At 39.9% G+C, this 26,274-nt stretch overlaps 3 protein-coding genes across 26 annotated transcripts in view; 2 read left to right on the top strand and 1 right to left on the bottom strand.

Moving 5' to 3' along the window:
* Positions 1-6,636, top strand: part of P2RY14 (purinergic receptor P2Y14) — a 79,128-nt gene extending 72,492 nt beyond the window's left edge. For 4 of the 5 annotated variants that reach the window (XM_047875192.1, XM_047875188.1, XM_047875190.1 and 1 more), the window contains 3 exons: positions 602-725; positions 1,584-3,398; positions 4,290-6,636. In XM_047875192.1, coding sequence (XP_047731148.1) covers positions 3,365-3,398; positions 4,290-5,335 — 1,080 coding nt within the window. In that variant the 5' untranslated portion in view covers positions 602-725; positions 1,584-3,364 and the 3' untranslated portion in view covers positions 5,336-6,636. The remainder of the gene's footprint in view (positions 1-601; positions 726-1,583; positions 3,399-4,289) is intronic. The other variant, XM_047875193.1, reaches the window with a different exon arrangement.
* Positions 1-26,274, bottom strand: part of MED12L (mediator complex subunit 12L) — a 699,797-nt gene that overhangs the window by 203,981 nt on the left and 469,542 nt on the right. The window lies entirely within an intron of this gene.
* GPR171 (G protein-coupled receptor 171) lies at positions 17,828-24,613 on the top strand. Its single transcript, XM_047875207.1, has 2 exons — positions 17,828-17,929; positions 23,167-24,613. The coding sequence occupies exon 2, from the start codon at positions 23,231-23,233 to the stop codon at positions 24,188-24,190; it is 960 nt and encodes a 319-aa protein (XP_047731163.1). The 5' UTR covers positions 17,828-17,929; positions 23,167-23,230; the 3' UTR covers positions 24,191-24,613.

The raw sequence follows: 26,274 nt of genomic DNA, 5'->3' as shown, positions 1-26,274 counted from the left end.
AGGACATTGGCAATGTCTGGAGACATTTTTGTTGCGACCTGGGTGGGGGGGGGGGGGGGGGGACCAGTGTTACTGGCATCTGGTAAATAGAAAGCAGGGAAGGTACTAAACACCCTACAATGCAGAAGACAATACTTCACGACAGATAATTATCTGGCCAAAGTATCAGTAGTGCAAAGGTGAAAGAAAAAGACGGAAGGAAGGAAGGAAGGAAGGAAGGAAGGAAGAAAAGAAAAGAAAAGAAAAGAACAAAGAAAATACTGCCTTGAGATCCCAGCTAAAATAATCAATTATTACCTTCAGGAATCTGATGAACTGATTTGAGCATCTGTGTCCATGGGCGGGGGAAGCGGGGGGTAACCAGTAACTAAGAACACTGTCTATCCAACACTCTCAAGAGTAAGTTTTCCCCAAAAGTTCATACCAATATTCGTCAACACTGACAACCAAGACCTATACAGCACAAGAAATACACATGTTGTAATATTTCGTAATTATCCAAGCTGAATTTTAAAAAGTACATTGCTACCATACGTACTTCTCTAATAAAAACACTTTGGTATTCACTCAATTAATTCTCCATTTTTCTCTCACCATACAGGATCATTAGGGAAGGAACACCTTGGCCACTTCAAGATGACAAGCACACACTGGACTACACTGCTTCATTGACAGGAAGCCTCCTGTTCTACCAGCGCCCCCACCACGCCAAAAAGAATTTTAAGGTAACTGAAAAAATTCTCTAGTATTATCCACAAGTTTGTTAATTTCACACAAATTATGAATGATTCCTCTTCTCCAGAAAAAGAAGAATTATGGCACATAATTAGGAGGGTGGTCCATATGTAAGAGAGATATGGGTCGAGGTGTATAGGTACACAATAGAGGAGTAATGAACCTCAGGCCAATTAAGCATGTTTTTATTAAGGTGCATGTTTCTGGAGTGAGCATTGCTTTGTATGGCCTGTATCGACTAAATTCCGCCCAAAGAGAGAGCCCAAAGGTTAAATGTAATTCTCTGCACTTTGAAAATACTTCAAGTACCACAATCCTCAGACCCTACATTGCACTAAGGAACAAGGGCACTCACTTTAAATTAGAATGAATTTGTGGCACTTGACATTCTAGCTGTGCAGAAAAATGGAGAAAAAGCAATTCATGTGCTATTATTACACATTAATAGCTATCTTTTGGTCTCATAAATCCCATTCCTCCATGTTCTTTAATTATGTTACCAAAGACCCAAGTGACGATATAAACTAAAACATTTCATTCCATTTCATGGTCCTTTACCTGGATTTGTGAGCCAAGGAAGAGCCTTACCTATGAGAAGCTGAAGACATACTCTTAAGGGTCCCTTCTTGAAAAGTTCTACCACATATAGAAATCTTTCTTCAACGTAGTCTCAAGAATTTAGGGAGCAGTGCTTACATTCTTGAAGCTTTCAGTACAGAAATTCGAGATAAAACTCAAAAGTAACTCCAGCCAGGCGCAAGGCTGGCTGCACCTCCACAAACTGGCTCACTAGAGCACCCACTTCTTGGCTAATCACCATCCTTTCCCCCTTTGTTCTTCCTTTGCAGATCTCTCATCTTTAACAGGCTGCGACAAGCTGCTTAGAAATAGTGAACCTTCCAAGAGCCTGGGACAGGAAAGGAAGAGTAGGTGGGCTACACCAAGACATTCTTTGTTTTCTTTTTGATTCACTTGGTTCTTACTTTTGCATCATTGTATAAAATCAGCATCTATATATGACTATTTCCTCCATTTATGAAATGATTTGAAGTTTCGGTAGGTCCCATCATCAACACACTAAATCATCTCTACACTAAAGAGAAGGAGAGGAGATTGGACAGATGTTAAAAGGTCAAATTGATACAGGTCCCTGTTATGATCTTGTCCTGTTTTCATCCAACACATATTCCTATCTTTTGGGCTCAGCATGTAATTGTCCTCACTTCCTGTAGATGCCTCAGATAGCTCTATTTTCACACATCTTTCAATCTATCACTGTACAGAAGCCTGGCTGAGACCAAAAACAGTAAAACATTCAGCTGGAGAACACAATGCCCTAAGAAAAACACTGCTGCTAAAGAAAAATATTTAAGAGCTTCGATTATCTTGGGTTTACTTTCGGCTCATTACTCATGTGGAGTGTCCCTTTGTCTCTACTGTGTCTAACTAGTAACAATGCAGGCAACAGTGATAGTGTTTTCCCCCAACCATCACATGTCAAATCTTTCCATCCTAAAACAAAGACTCTTACCTGTGATTCCTTCAAAACAGGCCAGAATAGGAAGAAGGTGTCTGCAGGGAAAGACCCAAGCAAGTCTTAAGTATTCACTCGCTTTCAGAAGGCTTCCTTGCTCTAGAAGTCTATCTGGGTCAGTCATACTCTTCCATCAACCTCGAAGTGACGAGGGGTGCAGGAGACAATGATGTACAACACAAGGGCATAATATGCTCAGATTCTCAACACATTCAGGATTCTAAGAACACAGTTCTGGACCCATGGCATCAGGCTATCAGGAGACAAGACAAACTATTTAGTAGACAAACTCCTTGTCACAGTGGACATTTAAAAATAGAAAATGTGGCCCCTTTGCTTACTATCTAAAATTCAAAACAGGCTACAGAAGACTGACGGGAAGCATAGGACTACAAACTATTATGATCAGAGCCAAGGGTGGCATGCATGAAGTAAGAGCACACAGAAGCAAGGTGTTCTTGTGTGAGAAGTAGTACACAAAGTTTGCATATACGACTGTTTTATTTGGAATGTGACTGAATTTCATATTCCACATTTCCAAATTTGACTTTCTCACACTTCCTTAATTTTACTGACAACACTCTTCACTCACTGTGTTTGAAACACTGTACTTGGCTCCAGGAATACAAAGATGAACAAGATACATTCTCTGATATCAAGGGACCCATCATCCTCCACAATCATTCTTTCCCATGATCCCTGACTACCTGTACATTTCTTAAGAGTAGGGATTCATGTCTTCAATTCCCAGACTGCATGTTCTTTTATTTCACAAATATTTTAACTATCTAATGTCCTAAATATAATGCTAGGAACAACGGTAAAAAAAAATAACACGATCTCCCTATGAAGGGGCTTACTGTAACAGAAGAAAGAAAGAAACAGATGGAGAAATCAGTGTTGAGATGGGAGAAAGGCACAGAGCTAGGAGCACACATACAAAAGGAGTATAACCCACTCTAACCAAAGCATAGGAAGACAACGTTTTCTAAAGAAAGTGACATCCAAGCCTAGCTGCAGAGATGAAGAGAAGAAAACGTGGAAGGTTTTCCACAGAAATGAAAGTTTGTGCAAAGGTCCAAGGTCAAAGAAATCATGGAACTCATGGCTGAGAGTGGAGGAAGCCGAGGTGAGACCAAGAAGGGACTTCAGTCGGTCAGCATGAAAGAGTTAGGACTTTATCCTGAGGCCAAAGAATGACCACAGAACAGTTTCCAGCAGGATGTTGATACATATGTAGAATGGACTCGGCATTTTTTTTTTTTTTTTGGAATTTTTGATCGCACAAAAATTTGGAGTTCAAGCCCCATGTTGGGTTCCATGCAGGGTGTGTAAGGAGGGGAGGGGAGGGGAGGGGAGGGGAGGGGAGGGGAGGGGAGGGGAGGGGAGGGAAGGGAGGAAGTAAAGGAAAAAAATGAAACATTCTCTGTCTTTACAGTTTTGTTACTTTAATTTTTTTAATGTTTATTTACTTTTAAGAGAGAAGGAGAGGGAGAGAGACAGAGACAGAATGCAAGTGGGGGAGGAGCAAAGAGAGAGGGAGGCACAGAATCCAAAGCAGGCTCCAGGCTCTGAGCCATCAGCACAGAGCCCGATGCGGGGCTCGAAGAGATCATGACCTGGGCCAAAGCTGGATGCTTATCCTACTGAACCGTCCAGGCGCCTCAGTTTTGTTATTTTTTGAGCCTTTATTTAAATGAGTACTTCCTCGAACTTTGGAGTTTTAAAAGGAACTTTTACCATTTTGGGGGAACGCTGATCCCATTACCTACAGTTCTCAGACTGTCCTGCTTCTCCCATTTTTCTTTCCTGTCATCTGTATACTCTAGTCTTCCCTTTCTAAAAGGAAAGTAGAGAAGAAGGGAAGGAGGGAATGAGGAAGGCGTGTCTGATGCAGAGCTAACACTTAATTTCAAGAACACAACAGGTTTGACTATATCCGCTAGCCTTTATTATTTGGCAAATTATTTATTAGATGCTGTAAGTCCCTTCTGAGTGACTACTTCGCATTGCTTTCCAGGCCTCCCCTGCAGAAGTTACAGAATGATAAATTCCACCACCACACAACCTCCGAACGAGGCCTGCTCCCGGAACACCCTCATAACTCAGAGTATCATTCCCGTGCTATACTTGGCGGTCTTTGTCGCGGGGATCCTGCTCAATGGTGTCTCTGCATGGATATTCTTTTACGTGTCCAGCTCCAAGAGTTTCATCGTCTATCTCAAGAACATTGTTGTGGCTGACTTTCTGATGAGCCTGACTTTTCCCTTCAAGATTCTTGGGGATTCGGGCCTGGGACCCTGGCAGATAAACGTGTTCGTGTGCAGGGTCTCAGCTGTGCTGTTCTACGTCAACATGTATGTCAGCATCGTGTTCTTTGGGCTCATCAGCTTTGACAGGTATTATAAAATTGTAAAGCCTCTTTTGACTTCTTTCATCCATTCAGTAAATTACAGCAAACTTCTGTCAGTCACGGTGTGGGTGCTCATGCTCCTTCTGGCTGTCCCCAACATTATCCTGACCAACCAGAAAGCGAGGTACGGGAAGGCTACGCGTATAAAATGTGTAGAGCTTAAAAACGAATTGGGACTTAAGTGGCACAAGGCATCAAACTACATCTTTGTGGGCATCTTCTGGATTGTGTTTCTTTTGTTGGTCATTTTCTACACTGCTATCACGAGGAAAATCTTTAAGTCCCACCTGAAATCCAGAAGGAATTCCATTTCGGTCAAGAAGAAATCTAGCCGCAATATATTCAGCATCATGTTCGTATTTTTTGTCTGTTTTGTGCCTTACCACATTGCCAGAATCCCCTACACGCAGAGCCAGACAGAAGCTCATTACAGCTGCCGGTCAAAAGAAATTTTGCTCTACGTAAAAGAATTCACTCTAGTACTGTCAGCTGCAAATGTATGCCTAGACCCTATTATTTATTTCTTTCTATGCCAGCCGTTTAGAGAAATCTTATGTAAGAAACTGCACATCCCATTAAAAGCTCAGTCTGACTCAGAAACTTCTAAAACCAAAAGAGGAAATACAATGCATGAAAGCACAGACACTCTGTGAATTCCCACCTCCTTTCAAAAAGAATCCATGTACACATTTTGCAATCTTCAGTTACATACGAATACAAAAGAAACATGTCCATGCAACTAAGTATCATCTCTATGCATTACTATTCAATTTAGTATAATAATAAAAACAAAATAGAAGTTCCACTGCTTTTGTAACAGCAAAGAAAAAAGTAATACATGCATTGTTCAATTTTATTCCATCAAAACACAAGTTTTCAATGTATAATCACTCGTCTCGACAGTTAATGTAGAAGTTTAAATAGCATAAAGAAAATAGGAAGCAATCAAGACAATTCACTGGGGCGTGTTCCTTCTCTAAATACAAGAATTTAACTTATGTGTTTTTTTTTCACCAGGGTTACTAAAGACCAACCTAAAAGCAGGCAGAGTTTGATAAAGAACTGGAGACCTGTTTGGAGTGAAAAAGTCAAATTTTCTGATTTCACTTAGGAAATTCCCTACTGATTTATCTCCTAGCATTTCAAAGGGAAGTTGACATAAATTGTGTTCTTTGCAGTAAAAACAAAATGTAACACTTTGATAACATTTTGAAGATGATAATAAGATACATTCTGAATGTTTTGTATCAAGACTTTTTAAGCTACGTCTTGAGCATGCATTTCTGGTGTTAAAATATTTTTAAGTGGACTCTATTGAAGGAAACTGGCTATTGGTATATGTTGCCAGCAACTTTCCCTATGGAATGCTATGGAGGAAAAAAAAAAAATGATGCCCAGGACAAACACACAAACACACACACACACAGCATGCACATACACACATACATCGAGGGACAGGGGAACAGTTTTCTTTGAAAGCAACCGGACTTGAAAAAAAGGAAAATCTAAAATTTGTAATTTTGAGTGAGAAATTACACATAAAATGAAAATTTGTGACATTTTCTGAAAAGGAGATGGATTTAAAGTATGTAGATAAGGGATATGGCTGCTGGCTTGTGAGTTACCAAAACTAAATTCTTTCTCTGCTCTTAACTGCCTAGAAGACATCCAGGCCATCTTCCAAATGTTATTCTCAAACATTTTTGTAAGCCATGTATATATACTTTTTTGCTTTACTGTATATGTACTAATAAAAATATTTTCAATAGTATCGGGATTTTTTCCTTAAAACCTAAGGTATAAAAAACAATGCCAAATTATTTCACAGTCGAGACATGGGTGGTTTCTTTAATATGCTCAATTACACATGAAGAAAGGAAGACAGGGGCACCTGGGTGGTTCAGTCGGTTAAGCGTCTGACTTTGGCTCAGGTCATGATCTCACAGTTCCTAAGTTCAAGCCCCGCGTCGGGCTCTGTGATGACACCTCGGAGCCTGGAGCCTGCTTCAGATCTGTGTCTCTCTCTCTCTCTCTCTCTCTCTCTCTCTCTCTCTCTCTCTCTCTCTCTCTTCCCCTCCCCCACTTGCACTCTCTCTCTCTCTCTCTCTCTCTCAAAAATAAACAAATATTAAAAAAATAAAAGTTAAAAAAAACTACAAAGACAGTTACATAGAGAATTTAAACTTTTATTTGCCACTTTTTCAAAATTAGTATTTCATATGCTCTGGGACCTCCTCAGATTTTAGGAAAAACTCAGAAAGTACCTCTTAAATTCTTCAAGAACTAGGAAGGTTTTCACTCTCTGTGTCCACCTTCCACCCTCATAAAAACTCCCTGCTCCTAACTCTGGGTCAAATATCCTCTAAAGAGAACAAAATCACCAACCTATGATAAACATGCTTGGAAAAGTTAAACCCGCTATATATGTTTGGCTAACTACATCTGCAAAGAAACTGGCTGTGTTTATTCTTCACAATTTCCAAAAGCCGGGACAAACTAGTAAACACTGGTGGTTTTACCATGCCCCCCACTGGGCCACCGGAGAAAATGAAAGCAAAGAAGAAACTGAGTAGCACCAAGTAATTACTGCCTTTGTAACCACTGTGCTAAAGTTGATGGGCAATGTGGAAATCGAGCTTTTTCAGGAAACAACGTGCAAGCCAGGTAAGGATACAGTAAAGCCACCATTGATTTAACAGTTACTGTTTATCGGATCCAGAATTACAATAAAAAACATGGTAGAGCAAAGTCAACCAACAGTGGATGAACACAGACACTTCCCTGAGATTACCAGTACTATTTTTTTTTTTTTTAAATTATGCTATGGAACAATTTGTTTCTTTTCTGTAGCTAGCTTCTAATAGTGTTTAAGATACGTATTCCTCACAGAGAAGGTAAAAACAACATTTAACCATATTGTAGAAGCAGTGCTCTGAAAAGGTTAAACTATTTTAAAAAGCGGCCTTATGGGAAAGGAAAGCCACACTTTGTTAACGTGGTTCTTTTGCGGGGATGTCCTGTCAGGAAATGGTGATGCTCGTGTCACTAGCATCTTGCAGAGAATTGATGAGCAAAAGGTAGTAAGAGCTGTGACCGCTGACGGCGGTGCTGCGCCAGTTCTCTCCCCACCCCCACCCACACACCTCACAGTGTGGTTTACCCAAAAGGAAATCTCGTGTCACTCTAGGGAGATGATCTGCTATGAATGATAGTATCTTTGGTATTTTCTGTATTAACAAAAATCCTTTTTTCTTCTTCTTCTTGTCCAGAGTCAAAGGAGACAGGTAGCAGAACGAGGAATAAGGACAGAATGGAGAACTAATGGCACATACTTTCCTGTCATCCTCGAGCAGAAACAGAAATTAGCGTAAGGGTGTTTTCTAAAATTTCTGAGTTAATCTTCTAGGTGAAGCCGACTCAGAATTTTTTTCATTTGCAGGTGACATAAAAATACAACTAAAATTGGACTTCTGCAATAAAAAGAGATTCACTGGCTGACAGACTAAATGTCCCAAAGTTGCGGGTATGGTTTTAGTTAAGGGCTGATGCGGGGCCTCTGCTGATGTCACCAAGGCTGGGTTTATGCCATTTTTCCAGCCACTTTCCATGGTGTTAGTCTCAACTCATAGGAAGCTGTGGGCTCTTCTGTGTGTGTGTGGTAGTAAAATAAAAGAAGCACTGCTAGACCATCTCTTCAGAGCCAGCCCTCCAGAGAATTTCCACCAACATCTAGTACTTGCTCTCAGGGGGTCATACGGGCTCATGTTCCACCCCAACCTGGAGACAGTGGGGTCAGACACACATGCTGGTTATCAGTCATGGTCTGAGCCTCCCATCAGGGGCAGAGCGGGCACTGTGACAGCATATGAGCAAGAACTGGAGAAAGTGACTTTCTCAAAGGAAAAGGCTCACTTTCACCGCCAGGAAAACAGAGTCTGGAGGCTGAGGAGATAACTAACAGGTGAGCACCATCGGGGGCAGGCAGACTTTTGTAAACAAGCATTCCAGGACACATGCATCTCAGTGAGCACCTTTCATGGGTCATCTTAGGTGCTCGTGCTCTCTTTGTTTCTTGGTTCTTATCGCGAAGGTTTCTTTTATGTTTAAAAAAATACTTCATGCAGCTGTGTCAATTATGCATCACAACGGAACCGCAGTTTGGTTAAAATGTGAGAAATCCTCTCAGTGCGAGATTTTTAGTCAAAGAGCCACTTTTGAACACCTTTCTATTAGATTTCAGTGGTAGCATATTCGATCCACAGGTGTGTTTTCTTTTTAATTGCTCCCCTAACGATGAAAACTTTTGTGACTTTGTATCTCTTCAAAACATGGTGAAACAATCCGCGGGAGCTAAGAACCTGTTACAAGCCTTTCTTGGGGACACACAAGCTCTCAGCTCTCAACTCACTATCATCCACAGCTTTCTCCAAGTTCTACTTTTTCTGAAAACCAAGTGTATGTTGCCTTCTTTTCTACCATGGGCACCTGAGTTTATAAGCTGCCCTGGGTCCCCTAAGCACTTGAGGCCTTGCTCTACAGAAAGACCTGGAAAATGTTCCCCGTTGCCCAGGTGCACTCCAAAGAAGTTTCAGAGTTGACAGGAAATATAGGAAGCCACGCCACTTCTATCTCCCACCTCCAGTAGAAACTGAGGTGTAAGCGTGAAAAGCAGGGGCAGAGAGAGAGAAGAGACAGAGGATCCAAAGCAGGCTCTGTGCTGACAGCAGTGAACCTGATGTGGGATTCAAACTCAAGACCTGAAGCTGGACGCTTAACCAACTGACCCACCCATGTGCCTCTACATTCTACTTTTTACACCACAGCTTTCTGAAGGACCACTAACTCTCTGACATTTACTAGTTAAAATGAGAAGTTAATCTTCATTGTGTTTTGAATGAAAGGCCAATTTCAACTCCGTATTAAATTCACCTTCTAGTTTAAAAACCAATCCCACTATTAATAAAAAAAAAGAAAGAAAACTTGCGATGCCATGGCCAAATGTATCTTATCTGGTTGATACTATGAAAGTAATTAGATGAATAAAATAGAAAATGCTATTTTTTAATAGGAAAACCAGGACTTCCACCAACATTATTCAAAATAAGGGCTCCTTAAGTGTTGATAAAATTACATTCAGAGTGCCCTGGTTACTGCACAGCAAAAGAAACCATCAACAAAACCAATGGCAATCTACTGAGTGTAAGAAAATATTTGCAAACAATATATCCAAAAAGGGATTTGTATCCAAAATAAAGAATTTATAAAATCCAACACCAGAAAACACGACTAAAAAATGGACTGAATACCCATTTTTCCAAAGAAGACGTACGATGGCCAACAGACATGTGAAAAAGATGCTCAACACCACTGCTCATTAAAAGAATGAAATCAAAAGAACAACGAAGGGGGGTGGAGGAGGGACACTTGGGTGGCTCAGTCAGTTATGTGTCTGGCTTCAGTTCAGGTCATGATCTCACAGTTCATGAGTTCGAGCCCTGCGTCGGGCTTTGTGTTGACAGCTCGGAGCCTGGAGCCTGCTTTGGATTCTGTGACACTCTCTCTCTCTGTGCCCCTCCCCTGCTCATGCTCTGTCTACGTCTCTCAAAAGACAAAATATTTTTTTAATTAAAAAAAAAAAAAAAGAACAATGAAGGGACACCTTGTTGGCACAGTCGGTTAAGCATTCAACTCCTGATTTCAGTTCAGGTAATGATCTCAGAGTTGTGGGAATGAGCTACCACATTGGGTTCCATGTTGACAGTGCAGAGCCTGCTTGGGATTCTCTCCCTCCTCCTCTCTCTGCTCCTCTCCTGCTTGCACTCTCTCTCTCAAAATAAACTTTTTTTAAAAAGAGAAGAAAATGACAAGTGTTGGCAAAGATGTGGCGAAAAAGGAATCCTCATGCACTGTTGGTGAGAACATAAATTGGTGCAGCCACTGTGAAAACAGTACAAGTTTCCTTTAAAAAATTAGAAACAGGGGGCGCCTGGGTGGCGCAGTCGGTTAAGCGTCCGACTTCAGCCAGGTCACGATCTCGCGGTCCGTGAGTTCGAGCCCCGCATCAGGCTCTGGGCTGATGGCTCGGAGCCTGGAGCCTGTTTCTGATTCTGTGTCTCCCTCTCTCTCTGCCCCTCCCCCGTTCATGCTCTGTCTCTCTCTGTCCCAAAAATAAATAAAAAACGTTGAAAAAAAAATTTTTTTTTAAAAATAAATAAATAATAAAAAATTAGAAACAGAAATGCCGTATGATCCAGTAATACCACTACTGAGAACTTACTCAAAGAAAATGAAAACTAATTTGAAAAGGCATATACACCCTATATTTATTGCAGCATCATTTACGTTAGCCAATATATGAAAGCAACCAAAGCATACATCCACAGATGAATGGATAAAGATGACATGGCGTATATATACAATGGAGTATTACTTAGCCATAAAAAGGAATGATAGTTAGCCATTTGCAACAACATGTATAGACCTAGGGAGTATTAAGCTAAGTGAAGTCAGACAAGACGACAAATAACATATGATTTCACTTATATTTGCAATCCAAAAAACAAATGAGCACACAAACAAACAAAAGCAAAAGCAGAATGTCCTGGTGATGACTGATGAAGCACTGAAGAATATCTAATATCTAAAAGAGAAGGAGTAAAATAAAGAGCAATCTATACTTCATCAAATAATGAGGTAGCAGTAAAAACATAGTAAGCCAACACTCAAACTCGCCTTTCTACTTCCTACCTACATCAAAGCAGACCCTCTCCTCAGACTTCCCTAGCCGGAGCTGAAACCGAAGTCTGTTCCCCTCCCAGCCCTACACCACAGCCCCACACCATACTTCTGCAATGGTTCCAAGCTCCCATCCCTTCCCATCCATCTCACTGCAGCTCCTCATTGCTTCTCACTCAAAATGACCACAATCAGCCCCTACTTGGTTTTTTGCCTTCCGCTTTCTCACCTAACCCTAAGGAATCCAAAGCCCTCAGACTTACTGAGCGTATTTACTGAGCTCTCCACTGTTAATGAAGCACCCAAGATCAACCACAGTGATCCAAGATTTGGTCTCAGCCTTTTCCTAACGTGGATCCTCCTCAGGTTCTCCAAGCACCCAGACTGCCCGAGAGTCAGCTAACACACCGGCCTACATCTCGGTCATCTGTACCACCCCCATGCCTGACACCACATCCTCACTCCTCAGAAGCATCTCTTTACCTCACCTCAGGACTGTACTGCCTGGACTCCTATGGGTTCTAACAGCACCACTGCAGGATCTCTGCATATTCCATATCACCCTCTCTACTCTGTAACCTTCTAAACAAATACTCTCTAGCATGGGAGCTAAGGGGGAAGCATGCAGTCAGTAAATGTTTGTTGGAGGGTCTCCTGGGTGGCTCAGTTGGTTAAGCGTTCGACTTCAGCTTAGGTCATGATCTCACAGCTCCTGAGTTCGAGCCCCACGTCGGGCTCTGTACTGACAGCTTAGAGCCTGGAACTGGCTTCGGATTCCATGTCTCTCTCCCTTTCTGCTCCTGCCCTGCTCGTGCTCTCTGTCTCTCAAAAATAAACATTAAACAAGTTTTTAATAAAAATATTAACATAAATAAATATTTGTTGGAATTTTCCTTAAGTACTTGATCAAAAAGCACAGACTTGCATGGCAAGGGATAGGGAGAATTTCTCCAGGAGAACCTTCTCTTGGAAAGTAACAACAGAGTTTGTAAAATGTATTCTGAGCTTTGAAAACATTACTCACAACTTCTTAAGAAATGGACCACAACCACTTAAGGGGGGAAAAAATGAACTTCAGTGACTAAAAAGAAACAAGATAACCTTTAAAAGTTCTTTCTTAGGGATTTCCCCTTATTAATTATTTCATATCCATGAATCAAATCTCCCAGTTAGACCTCACAAGTGAAACATAAAACGGACTGTAGGCTGACCCATTAACACTGTATAGTCAACAAAAAGGGAGAAAAACAAAACGACAGGCAAGGGGAATGAGTATACTCAGCTACTTTTTTTTTTTAGATTTTTTAAAAGCTGATTTAATACCATGTTAAGAATCATGTATATTTTTTTCTTCTATATTAATCCATATGTTGTTCTATGAACACTCAGATCCTTTCACATTTTTTTCTATGTAAAATCCTATTTTGCATTTTTTTAATTTTATTTTTTATTTTTTAAAATTTACATCCAAATTAGTTATCATATAGTGCAACAATGATTTCAGGAGTGGATCCTTAGTGCCCCTTACCCATTTAGCCCATCCCCCCTCCCACAACCCCTCCAGCAACCCTCAGTTTGTTTTCCATATTTATGAGTCTCTTCTGTTTTGTCCCCCTCCCTGTTTTTATATTATTTTTGTTTCCCCTCCCTTATGTTCATCTGTTTTGTCTCTTAAAGTCCTCATATGGGTGAAGTCATATGATTTTTCTGACTAATCTCACTTAGCATAATACCCACCAGTTCCATCCACACAGTTGCAAATGGCAAGACTTCATTCTTTTTGATTGCTGAGTAATACTCCATTGTGTGTATGTGTATACACACAATTGTGTGTGTATACACTCTATTATGTGTATGTGTATACACACACACACATACCAAATCTTTTTTCTCCATTCATCCATCAATGGACATTTGGGCTCTTTCCATACTTTGACTATTGTTGATAGTGCTGCTATAAACATGGGGGTACATGTGTCCCTTTGAAACGGCACACCTGTATCCCTTGGATAAATGCCTAGTAGTGCAATTGCTGGGCGTAGGGTAGTTCTATTTTTAGTTTTTTGAGGAACTTCCATACTGTTTTTCCAGAGTGGCTGCACCAGCTTATATTCCCATCAGCTACTCTTATAATTGAGTTCACATTCCTCAAACACTGTTGCTTTTAAAACATTTCCAGCTTTTACTATTTCATTAAAGACAGAAAACAGAGTTTAAGTAATACAGAAACAGCCACATGTTAGAAGCTCTGTATTCTATGCCTCGGTTTTAAAAGTACTCTTATCGGGGCACCTGAGCACCTGGGGAGCTCAGTCAGTTAAGTGTCTTACTCTTGATTTCGGCTCAGGTCATGTTAGCTTTTTAAGATCCCTGTTTGGGATCCCCTCCCTCCTTACCTCCTCTCCTTACCTCCTCTCCTCTCTCTCCTTCTCTCTCACTCACTCACTCCCCCTCCTCTGCTCACGCACACGTTTGTGCTCTCTCTCAAAATAAATAAATACACATTTTAAAAATAAAGTACTCTTGTCTAATCACATTCATCGCTCTCAGACTGGAAGCTGCCAGTCTCAGTGAGAGTCAGGGGGAAAAAAGTCTGAACTTTTTTGGGGAAAAATTTCCCCTTTGGGAAAGGGAACTATGTACTTTTAAAAAGTTTCAAAATGCAACCCTAAAGCACAGTGGCTCCAGAGAGAAGGTAGACAGAGAGCCCCACACCCTGAAGGAGAAATATCTTGATCACCAGCATTTCTTAATTGAGGAACAGCCCCTTGCCCAAAGATCAAAAAAATACTTCGGGATGCAAACTACTTTGAGTTGAGAACATCCTCAGTTGCAAACTCTGAAATTCAGCAGCACCTGAATTCAAAAAGTTGGGAACACTGAGGGGGGCAGAGGGGCAGGGGACAGCTGGAAGGACCTGCCGGACTACTGTGTAACCACTGTTGCCCAACATTTTCATTTAAGAAGCACATGAAGGGCCAGGACCCTGAAGTCTAACTGTGCAGCTTTGGGCAAGGCCTTAGTTTCCCCACCTGTAAAGTGAGGACTCTCCTAAGATCTCATGGATTTCTTTGGAGCAAATAAGCTCTCAGACCCGTGTCTGGCTGTGGCAGTGACTACCTACTCAACATTCATTTTCCCCTTCCTTATTAGCTCCAAAGGGCTACTGTGCTATGTTTAAAAAAGAAAATTTAAGGGGCGCCTGGGTGGCGCAGTCGGTTAAGCGTCCGACTTCAGCCAGGTCACGATCTCGCGGTCCGTGAGTTCGAGCCCCGCGTCAGGCTCTGGGCTGATGGCTCAGAGCCTGGAGCCTGTTTCCGATTCTGTGTCTCCCTCTCTCTCTGCCCCTCCCCTGTTCATGCTCTGTCTCTCTCTGTCCCAAAAATAAATAAACGTTGAAAAAAAAAAAAATTTAAGAATGTTAAGCATTAAAAATGACACTTCTACCAAAAGACTGCTTGATATTTGTATTTGATAAGATCAAAGGCATGATTTGTGTGCCTGGAGGAGCTGACTACAATAAAAATTTTCTATCTCAACTTGTGCGGCAATTTTGTTCTGATTTTTTTTGTAACATTTATTTTTGTGAGACACAGAGAGAGACAGAGCGTGAGCAGGGGAGGAGCAGAGAGAGACAGACACACAGAATCTGAAGCAGGCTCAAGGCTCCAAGCAGTCAGCATAGAGCCTGACGCGGGGCTCGAACCCACAAACTGGGGATTGTGACTTCAGCCAAAGTCGGACACTTAACCGATGGAGCCACCTAGGTGCCCCTTGCTTTTTATTTTAAACAACAAAATATCCATTAAAGTAAACAGTAAAGTGACCAGTCACTTCTTAAAAAGTACTTGCCATGACCAACGTAAGGAAAAAATAACTTCACCACACTTGTCCCTACTTGGGTTTCTGAAATACTGGTTTAGTGATGACCTCTAATTTCCCAGAACACTAACAAAATACACTCTGACAAACATTTGTCCTTAATGAAACAGATAAAGAAGTAACTTCTAGAAATTCAAATGGAACTCATGTTAAAAACAAAAACAAAACAGGGACGGTAGCCACAAAAAAGTATATTTCCACTCTGAATAAACTTCCACAAAATATCATGTTACCTCAACCTCATTCTCAAAAGGAAGAACATGGTTCAGTTTCACTATTAAAAGTTTGGTTGCTCACCATTCCAAAAAGGAAACAGAACAACTGAGAACAAGGGTACTTCAGTTCATTTAGATCTGGAAATCCAGACACAAAAGCTGTGGCCTTAGACTTTTAATAATAGTTGAACAGACTTCTTAATTCTGTCTTTACCCCCAAAGTGGACAGGAAAGTAAACATAGATAAGCATTCCTTAAAAAAAGGAAAAAGAGGGGCGCCTGGGTGGCTCAGGGAGTTGAGCGTCCGACTTCAGTTCGGGTCACGATCTTGAGGTCCGTGAGTTCAAGCCCCGCGTCGGGCTCTGGGCTGATGGCTCAGAGCCTGGAGCCTGTTTCACATTCTGTGTCTCCCTCTCTCTCTGCCCCTCCCCCGTTCATGCTCTGTCTCTCTCTGTCTCAAAAAAATAAATAAACATTAAAAAAAAAAAAAAAAAAAAAGGAAAAAAGCTTCACTACCAAAAACCGTTCATTCCAGTTTTGCTTCCCACCTTGTTAGTACCATTCACCACTCAGGTGGTGGCCAGCCCCATGTCACCAAATTCTCTCCATCCCACCCTCTCCGGACCCCAGGGAACATAAACCCTGAGCCTAACTGCCCACTTACTGGACTCTGCAAGGGCGCCTTTTCTGACGTGTATTTTCAGTGAGTCCTATCCAACAACATTGAACACAAAGCATAAAAGACGGATTATTTCCCAGCACTGTTATGATGAAAGTTAACGTTGGTTCTTAAGATGTAGGATTTTTTCATTTGATTTATAAGTGAATATATGTAAAAAGTTTTCTTTTGCAAAGTGATTATGATAATAACAGTGGTAATAATTATTACTGATATTCATATTAATCATCATTATTAGCACTACATGAATTTGGAAAAACACCAGAAAATGTGAGACAAATAGCCACTATCATCATAAGCATCCTTACATTGTTGTGGTTTGTTGTTTTGTTTCAAAAGTTCCCTTAAACTCTCCCCAAATTCTCTAACTTAACATCTCATTTAGTATCTTGAGAGATCTTTTCTTTTTGAAAGTGAATACCGAAAGGGATTCATTTTGGATTCTGGAGAGGTTTCTTTTTCTTTTTTCTTTTTTTTTTAATCTGGAAAACTAATAATTAGGAGAAAAAGAGACAAAATCAAAGCAACTACCAGAGCAATAAAGCAACACTAGAAAATCAGACCCTAACTGATGAAGAAATGGCTTTGCACTTACAAATCAACTTTGGACGAGCAGACTTAGAGCTCCAGAAAATAAGGTTGACATATGAGCTCAAAACCTACCTTTATTCAAAGCAGATAACCTAGCAAAGCCACTTGATGATGTGGATGAGATAGTGACTTTTTTTTTTAGGTCCCTCACCACGCTGAGTTCCATTCCGACACTCAGTGAGCACGTGCTCACCACAAGCAGAATAAGCATCTAACCAAACAATTTAAATGCACAGGAAATGCACAGGAAGGTCCCATTACATACAATGTACTGATTACTAAATACCTGTCTCAATGCATTAAGCTGTTGGGCCCAAACTGACAACTGCTCCTGGCAGGCCTACTCTTTTAGCTTAGAAAAACAGATCCAGTATATCCTTGAATGAAAAAATTAAACCATACAACAGTATGCACAATATAATAACACATTAGATGGGTGTACATACACATAGAATTTTTAAATCTGTACCAAAATTTGTGTCAATTTATATACCAAAAATTTTAACATTAATTATCTCTGTGCATATAATTTTCTTCTTCTGTTTATTTCCAGATTTTTCTACAATGACCAAAAACTAAAACATGAACTTTAACAGACTATGTCATATGACATCTTTTTGTTGTTTATTAATAAATGTCTCAGCAGAATCCCAACTACAATTGTTTTAATCCCAACTACAATTAACTTCCAAAGGCTGATGAGTATCAGAAATTTGGCTTCAAGATCTAATATATTTAACTTATAGCCCCTTTCAAGGCACAAAAAGTGATGTTCTTTCATATCATTATGATGGAAAACACATCTTGGGTGCTTAAGAAAAAAAAACAAAAAACTGTCAGGTACTACAATGGACAAGTAAAAATCTTTCCTCTAGCAGAATACACAAATCTGAATTGCTTCAGAAAGCATACACAAAATTGACAAGAACCTCTTTGGGAGACTTTCATAGAGTTAAACTATTTACAAACCACAGCTTCATCTACGTCAATATGCAACACTTTAAAACCACACGAAAAGGAAAGGAAATTTTTAGTACAGCCAACGTTCGCGCAATGAAGCTGCTACTGCTGAGGCCAGGCCAAAAGCTCATGCTTCTGTGAAGACCTGCAAGGAGCCCGCAGTGGCTCAGAGAGTATCCCCCCAGGTAGGTCTCTTTAAATACTCGGTATGTTCAAGTATCTTTTGGTAGAAAGGGAAGCTATGATTTTCAAAGCTTAAAACGTGTAAGTTGGAAATGCCTACATATAATAAGGCTGCTGTGTAAGAAGGCACCCATTATTAAACTCTAAATAGATTCTCGCTATGAACTTTCCTCTATCTGATGACCCCAGCCATCCCTCTCAAAAAAAAAAAAAAAAAAAAAGTTTAATTTATACAAAACTGAATACTTACCTACAGGTGAACATAACTATTCAGTAAGTCAACATTACATTTTATGATGGACAAACGCCATGTTGTAGGCTTTACAACAGGGTACAACGGGTCTTAAAAGGACTTTCCTCCGCAAACATTATAATAGGTAATTTCAAGAACGTTCTATTGTGACATTCATTTTTTTAAAAATGTAATGAGTTTCTTTATTTTCTAAGCAATGGGCACTTTATCTAAACAAAGGAGCCACTTGAAATCTTTTCTTTGCTGTAGTACCTCTGCATACCTCAAATTTCCACAGGGTAAATAATTGGTTTATGAAATAATTATCAAGCGCCTGGTTTTCTAATTTGTGATAAATAACACAGAATGTTATTATAGTATAATTAGACCTCTAATCAATGTACCAAAACTTTTAAATGACAACATGTGTTTTTCACTGCAATCTAGACTGAGGTTCATGAAAACCAAGTACAAAGCACGTGATTCTCCAGCATCATCAAATAAATAGTTACACTCTAATTATTTTTAAATAAATTACCCATAGGCGGTATGGGTGGATGGCCAGTTCTAGTTACAGAGAATATTAATATATTCATCTATGAAATGAGACTTTTTTGTATAAATCGTATTAGCAACAGGAACGCTTTAAAAAAAAAAATACTGTGTTAACTGTTATTATATAACATTTGAAATACAAGAGCATAAGCCAAAATCCTAACACCCGGTAAAGGAATAATGAGCAAAGGTGGGAGACAGAGACAAAGATCAATTTATCCCAACACTAGCTTTGGACCCAGAGAAGGAAACGATGCTCAGAGTGCCAAGGTTCAAATAAACGGTTACTATCAAAAATTAGAGTCCTTGCCATTTCCAAGTACGTGGATGGAACTGGAGGGTATTATGCTAAGCAAAATTAGTCAGAGAAAGACAAATATCATATGACTTCACTCATACGAGGACTTTAAGAGACAAAACAGATGAACCTAAGGGAGGGGAAACAAAAATAATATAAAAACAGGGATGGGGACAAAACAGAAGAGACTCTTAAATACGGAGAACAAACAGAGGGTTACTGGAGGGGTTGTAGGAAGGGGGATGGGTTAAATGGGTAAGGGGCATTAAGGAATCCACTCCTGAAATCGTTGTTGCACTATATGCTAATTTGGATGTAAATTTAAAAAAATAAAATTAAAAAAGAAATATCAGAGTCCTAAGAAGCCAGTGAAGCCTGTAGGAGACTGCAGACATGGAGAACTTACTCCAGGCATTTTAAGATAGGAAGGATTTGGACATAGCAAGGATAAGGGCAGAAAGCCTAGAATATGAGCAACATGGTCAGATTCTAGCCTGTTCTCACAAGCTGGAAAACCCTGAACAATACCCAAGTGTCAGAACTCAGTGTCCTCAACTGATCTGGGACTTGGACTAGACGCTATCATTAAAGGTTCCCTCCATCCTTAAAGTCCTATGATCCCCCAAATTTTATCACAACTAAAAGTACAAAGGCAAGAAGGAGCAGGTCACAGAGTAGCGATCCCACAAATCTTAAGAACTGGGATAAAGACTGTAGGGATGGCTTGAAGCAGCTAGGTCATAGGAACTTTGAAAGTAAGGGAGGTTTAGATTTAAAAGATAGAATGTAGGTTTGTTTTTTAAATATAAATGTAAATATAGTGTGTGTGTGTATATATATGGTGTGTGTGTGTGTGTGTGTGTGTGTGTGTATAGCAAAAAGAAACATCAAAATACTTAAAGTCTAAATTTCCTTTATTAGTATTCAGGGGAAAAGTTAAGAACGATATTTTATTTCTGCTTTTATATGAAAATTGCTTAAAATAGAGTTCCTGCCACATAGTAAGTACTTAGTAAGGCTGGCTCAATAATAATAGTCATTATCATCATCACTAGCATCATCATTACTCTTATTGAGAGTTCTAGAGTAGTTTTGAACATAGCTTCTGAGATCAGACTTCTGAGTTAGAATCCTGGGTCTATAATTTAACAGCTATATAACCCTGGGTGTTACTTGACCTTGTTGTGCCTCAGTATTCTCATATGTAAAGTAGGGATAATAACACCAACATGACAGGAATGATGAAAGGTAAAATACTTAGCTCAGTACCAGACACAAGTAAGTACTCAATTATTTTCACTGAGTTTAGTACAGAATGAAATTATCCATGAACTCTGAAGTCCTATGGCAAGTAGGAAAAGAAGGACATGTACCCTTTTAAATGACATTTTATAAAGTTTCATATACATCTGCCTTGTCAGTCTGCTTGTAGATTGTTTCATCCCAAGATGTACACAGTGGATCATTAAATAATTAGGAGAATTAAGGATCAGAAAGACTTCAAAAATTTTTGTTTTTTCACTTTTTTTTTTTTTTTTTTTTTTTGAGGGAGAGAATTCCAAGCAGGCTCCATGCTGTCAGAGTCCAATGTGGGGCTCAATCTCACAAACCATAAGATCATGACCTGAGCCAAAATCAAGAGTTGGATGCCCAACTGACTGAGCCTCCCCGGCACCTCTGTTGTTTTACTTTTAAATGGAGGTTTCAGAGAATGGGCTTATTCGGACTTTTTAGCCACTGTACTTATTATTTGCTATTTTTAAGAAGTTGTGTATCGGTTTTTTTTTTTCTGCTAAAACACAAAATCTTCTGGTCTTTGAAACAAAAGGCAGGTGTTTACTATATATGAGGAGCATGCACACCAGAATCAGCACTACAGAGATGTACCTATGGCACTAAGAGCATTAATTTCGACCAGGTCAGAGGGAGTAAACGAAGCCCAAATGGTTTAACTTGCACTTATCAACCTCCAATTGTTCCAGGAGGAGGAACAATTCCCTCCAGGAATGTGGAGGGAATACGTCATGATTTCAGCATTATCAGTGTCAATCACAATGGTCCTAAGAACATGTCCTACACTTTTCAAACCCTACAATGAAAGAAAAAAGAAAACACTCAAGTATGATAGATGTTTTCATGCTAACATAACTGAGCTTCTCCTTGAAAATTTTCTAACCAATGATCATATATTCTTGTTCTAGAAGCCTTTAAAATACATCCATGGTCTAATTTCTCAAAAACACTGACAGACGGGCGCCTGGATGGCTTAATAGGTTAAGCATCTGACTTCTGCTCAGGTCATGATCTCGCAGTCCATGAGTTCGAGCCCCATATCAGGCTCTATGCTGACAGCTCAGAGCCTGGAGCCTGGAGCCTGCTTCTGATTCTGTGTCTCCCTCTCTCTCTCTGCCTCTCCCCCGCTCATGCTCTGTCTCTGTCTCAAGAATAAACAAACATTAAAAGTAATTTTTTAAAAAAAGCACTGACACAGAAACATCCATACAAGCACGGTTTAATAGAACTAGGACACAAACCAGAAAGATACTTTAGAATGATCTAGTACCTGCATTACAAAAGCAAAAATAAACAGGAGAAATTAATTTTAATAACATACTTAACCTAATACATCAAAAATACCATTTCAACATATGCTAAATATAAAAATATTGAGATTTTATTAACTGTACTATTTGTATACAATAGTGAAATTTTACTACTTGTAATGTTTTTTATAATATCTCCTAAAACATCTTTAAAACCCAGTGTGTATTTTGCATTCACAGCACACGTCAATCTGAAATGGCCACGTTTCAAGTGCTCAATAGTCCCATGTGGCTACATAGTGGACATCACAAGGTCTAGGTCGTTAGGAAACTGAGTGAGGGAAAAGGAAGGAATAAGCATCAAGACCAGACTCTAACCCTTCAACTCTTTCTGCTAAAAAGAAAAATGAAATGCAATTTTGACTGTGAAAATGTTCTAGTAGATGACACAATGAAGGGCCTACTTTCCAAGTAACTCCCTCTAAATTTCAGTACAATTTTCTGTCACCCATTACTTCCCCTCTCAGCCTACATTCCTCCAGCATGAAGAGCTCTTGTCAATTTACGAAAAAAGCAGGCCAGGAAGCTCAGTGAAACCTCTCCAGGCTTAGCCACAACCGAACAATGTTACCTTCATTTCCTTTCTTTGTTTCTCAGAATTTCAGTTCACTTACCTCCTCTGCAAACTAACTTCCAACGCAACTGGTAGCAAAAGAACTACCGGAATACAAAAGTGTGAGGTCAAAATATCCCTTCTAGGGGCGCCTGACCGGCTTGATTGGTAAAGTGAACAACTCTTGATCTCAGGGTTGTGAGTTTGAGCCCCATGTTGGGTGTCGAAGTTACTCAAAAATAAAATCTTAAGGGATGCCGGGGCAGCTCAGTCAGTTAAGAGACTGACTCTGTATTTCGGCTCAGGTCATGATCTCGAAGTTCATGAGTTGTAGCCCACCACCCCCACCTCACAGGGCTCCATACTGACAATGCAGAGCCTGCTTGGGATTCTCTCTTTATCCCTCTCTCTGCCCCTCCCTTGCTTGTGCTCCCAGTCACTCACGCTCGCTTGCTTTCTGAAAATAAACTTAAATCATTAGTCTCTTTAAGAAAATAAAAATAACTTCTTAACAAAAATCCCTTCTAGAAGCAAACATACATGGGAATTCCAAAATCATGAAATCACACCACAGAAAACCCAGGCTTCCTCATAATCTCAGACGTTCCCACCAGTCCACACAATCTAGTAAGTTCACCAATAAAATTTCCTATAAGAACTAGAAAAATTGTAACCTAGCATTGTGAATATAGATGTTTTAACAGAAAATAGTCGCTAATTTTAATTACTAACGTCCCTGGGGTGCCTGGGTGGCGCAGTCTGTTAAGCGTCCGACTTCAGCCAGGTCACGATCTCGCGGTCCGTGAGTTCGAGCCCCGCGTTGGGCTCTGGGCTGATGGCTCAGAGCCTGGAGCCTGTTTCCGATTCTGTGTCTCCCTCTCTCTCTGCCCCTCCCCCATTCATGCTCTGTCTCTCTCTGTCCCAAAAATAAATAAATGTTGAAAAAAAAAATTAAAAAAAAAAAAATTACTAACGTCCCTACCATTTTTTTTAAACAGATTCTTCGGATTTTTTTTTTTTTTTTTTTTTTTTTTTGAAGAGTCATCCTTCCTTTCCCTCAAGATGACAAACAGTTCTCTCTTCTGCCCAGTTTACACAGGTCTGGAGCCGTTCACCTATTTTTTTTATTTAGTTTTTCTTGTTGGAATTATCGGAAGTGGTTTTGCAACCTGGGCTTTCATACAGAACAACACAAATCACAGGTGTGTAAGCATATACTTAATTAACTTGCTTACAGCTGATTTCCTGCTCACTCTGGCATTACCAGTGAAAATCGTTGTTGACTTGGGTGTGGCACCCTGGAAGCTGAAGGTATTTCACTGCCAAGTGACAGCCTGCCTCATCTACATTAATATGTACTTATCAATTATCTTCTTAGCATTTGTCAGTATTGATCGTTGTCTTCAGTTGACGTACAGCTCTAAGATTTATCGGATACAAGAACCTGGATTTGCCAAAATGATATCGACCGTGGTGTGGCTAATGGTCCTTCTTATAATGGTGCCCAACATGATAATTCCCATCAAAGACATCGAGGAGAAGCCAAATGTGGGATGCATGGAATTCAAAAAGGAGTTTGGAAGAAACTGGCATTTGCTGACCAATTTCATATGTGTAGCAATATTTTTAAATTTCTCAGCCATCATTTTAATATCTAACTGCCTTGTAATTCGACAACTCTACAGAAACAAAGATAATGAAAATTATCTATATGTGAAAAGGGCCCTCATCAACATACTTTTAGTGACTACAGGCTACATCATATGCTTTGTTCCGTATCACATTGTCCGAATCCCATACACCCTCAGCCAGACAGAAGTAATATCTGACTGCCCAACCAGGATTTCACTCTTCAAAGCCAAAGAGGCCACGCTGCTCCTGGCAGTGTCGAACCTGTGTTTTGATCCTATCCTGTACTACCATCTCTCAAAAGCATTCCGCCTAAAAGTCACCAAGACTTTTGCTTCACATAAGGAGACCAAGACTGCAAAAGAAAAATCAAGTGGTGAGAGCAGTGCATAAAATATGGGATTTTTCATGCTATCACTTCCTGTCTCAGTGACAGTAAGTACTGGGAAAGAGAAAAGATAGCCTAAGTAAAAGACAGCTACCATATGTGGCCTGCTTTACTCAGAAACTGTTTCTAAATGTATATCGAGCAGCACCCTTGTGGTGCTTAAACCACGTTCATACAAAAACAAAACAAAAAACCTAAAAAGTACTGCTGAACCAACACAACACCTTGCATTATCCTTGAAACCTAAAGAACTTTTATGACACAGACTCAGAATCATTCATGAAGTATCCATTTGAATATTGGGAACTGACTTCTTGATAGAAATATGCAAAATGATCTCCATGTAAGATGCCAGAAAGCCCTTTGGCAACACGATTTAAAACCATTTAGATCATACTAAATAAAATCCAGCTGATCTTTACATGCAACCACTTGTCCTGATTTATTTTTAGTCCATTATCTAGCTCACTACTCCAATTTTTAAGATCTAATGGTTTTTCTAAAACAATAACTAAAACTGTTTATTTCGAAAAAGGCTTGAAAATACATGGAGAGTTTTCGATGTACTATATATACTCATATTCTCATAGATTATAAAGATTTTCTAATGTTAGCGATGACAACTTCAGTGACTTCTTATTTTCATTTTGTAGTAACATGAAATATTACCCTATAACATTTCCAAGCACGGTGTTAAACTATACTAACTGCTGAAACTACTGTTTTGGAACTAGAAACTCACATCAAAGGTACGGAAAAACAGCACTAGTCAAATGGCCTTAAGAGAGACATGACAGATCCACATAGCAAGGCCTTCTTATGAACACAACACGTGCTGGGCTGACTGGTGCCATGTCTGAGACTGACCCCACGTGGGGCCAACAGTTTAAAGAATGGGTGACTCTAGCTCTCAGGGTCACAATCCTTAGATCAAATTCTCTAGACTGCAAGTAATGCAGAAAGAATTCAATAGATGGTATCAAATAAAAGATTTAGGAAAAAGAAGAATGAAAAGTTTAGATAACCAGACTTGAGACTATGTGGGGGTTTTTTCTCATTTCAAGAGCAAAAGCCCAACTTTTACAACAATTACAACAATTGGTAATACATTTGTACTAGCTGCGGTGATTAATAAATGGTGTTCCTGGCAGCACTCTCGAGAGACAGAGAGCTCGCCCACTCTCACATCTCAAAAGTGTACTTTCGCTTTAATAAACTTTCCCATTTATGTTAAAAACAAAAACAAAAAAAGAAAGAAAGAAATGGTGTTCCTGGAAGCTAACAAAACAGGTTTCATTCCGGGGCTATTTTTAGTACCGCATTGAGAGGAATTATTTTCTGAAGCTTGAACCCAAGACAATTCCTGTGTACAATTTCAATATTCCCGGATTTTGAAGAGAATAATAAATGAGAAAATGCACAAAAGAAAATGTCTGTTACCCTTCTAACCTGGTAAGTGCTGGACAAATTCTAGTTAGCTAGTGGTAATGACAGAACCCCGCACTGCATCACCTATCTGACACAAGGTGTAAAGGACACAATTATGTTACAGGCTGGTAGAATGGTGATACACTAAAACTTGTCCTTGTCAACAGTCTAACAACATGTTGTTACTGACAGGCAGATCAAGACATCATTCATATAGTCCTACATACAACTACTAGATTCTTTTCCTGAATCTTTTAGTCAAGGCCCTAGTAGTCTTCTTTCCTTGGTCTTCACTCACTAGGGCCACATCTTCAAGATCAGGGGCTGGAGGGAGGAGGCACACAATTTTTTTTTTCCCCCAGCACATTCTCATATTTTCCTCACATGCATAATAAGTCAGTCAAACTTTCCCTTTTTTTTAAGAAAGAGAGGGGCGCGGGGCGCCTGGGTGGCGCAGTCGGTTAAGCGTCCGACTTCAGCCAGGTCACGATCTTGCAGTCTGTGAGTTCGAGCCCCGCGTCAGGCTCTGGGCTGATGGCTCAGAGCCTGGAGCCGGTTTCTGACTCTGTGTCTCCCTCTCTCTCTGCCTCTCCCCCGTTCATGCTCTGTCTCTCTCTGTCCCAAAAATAAATAAACATTGAAAAAAAAAATTTAAAAGAAA

Source organism: Prionailurus viverrinus, chromosome C2 (assembly GCF_022837055.1).
Source record: "Prionailurus viverrinus isolate Anna chromosome C2, UM_Priviv_1.0, whole genome shotgun sequence".
NCBI lineage: Eukaryota > Metazoa > Chordata > Mammalia > Carnivora > Felidae > Prionailurus > Prionailurus viverrinus.
The sequence above is the reverse complement of the archived record's forward strand: the minus strand, read 5'-3'. Positions and strand labels throughout refer to the sequence as shown.

What these genes read in the sequence shown, in the direction of transcription:
- GPR171 (XM_047875207.1), top strand. Translation starts at nt 23,231, where the DNA reads ATGACAAACAGTTCTCTCTTCTGCCCAGTTTACACAGGTCTGGAGCCG.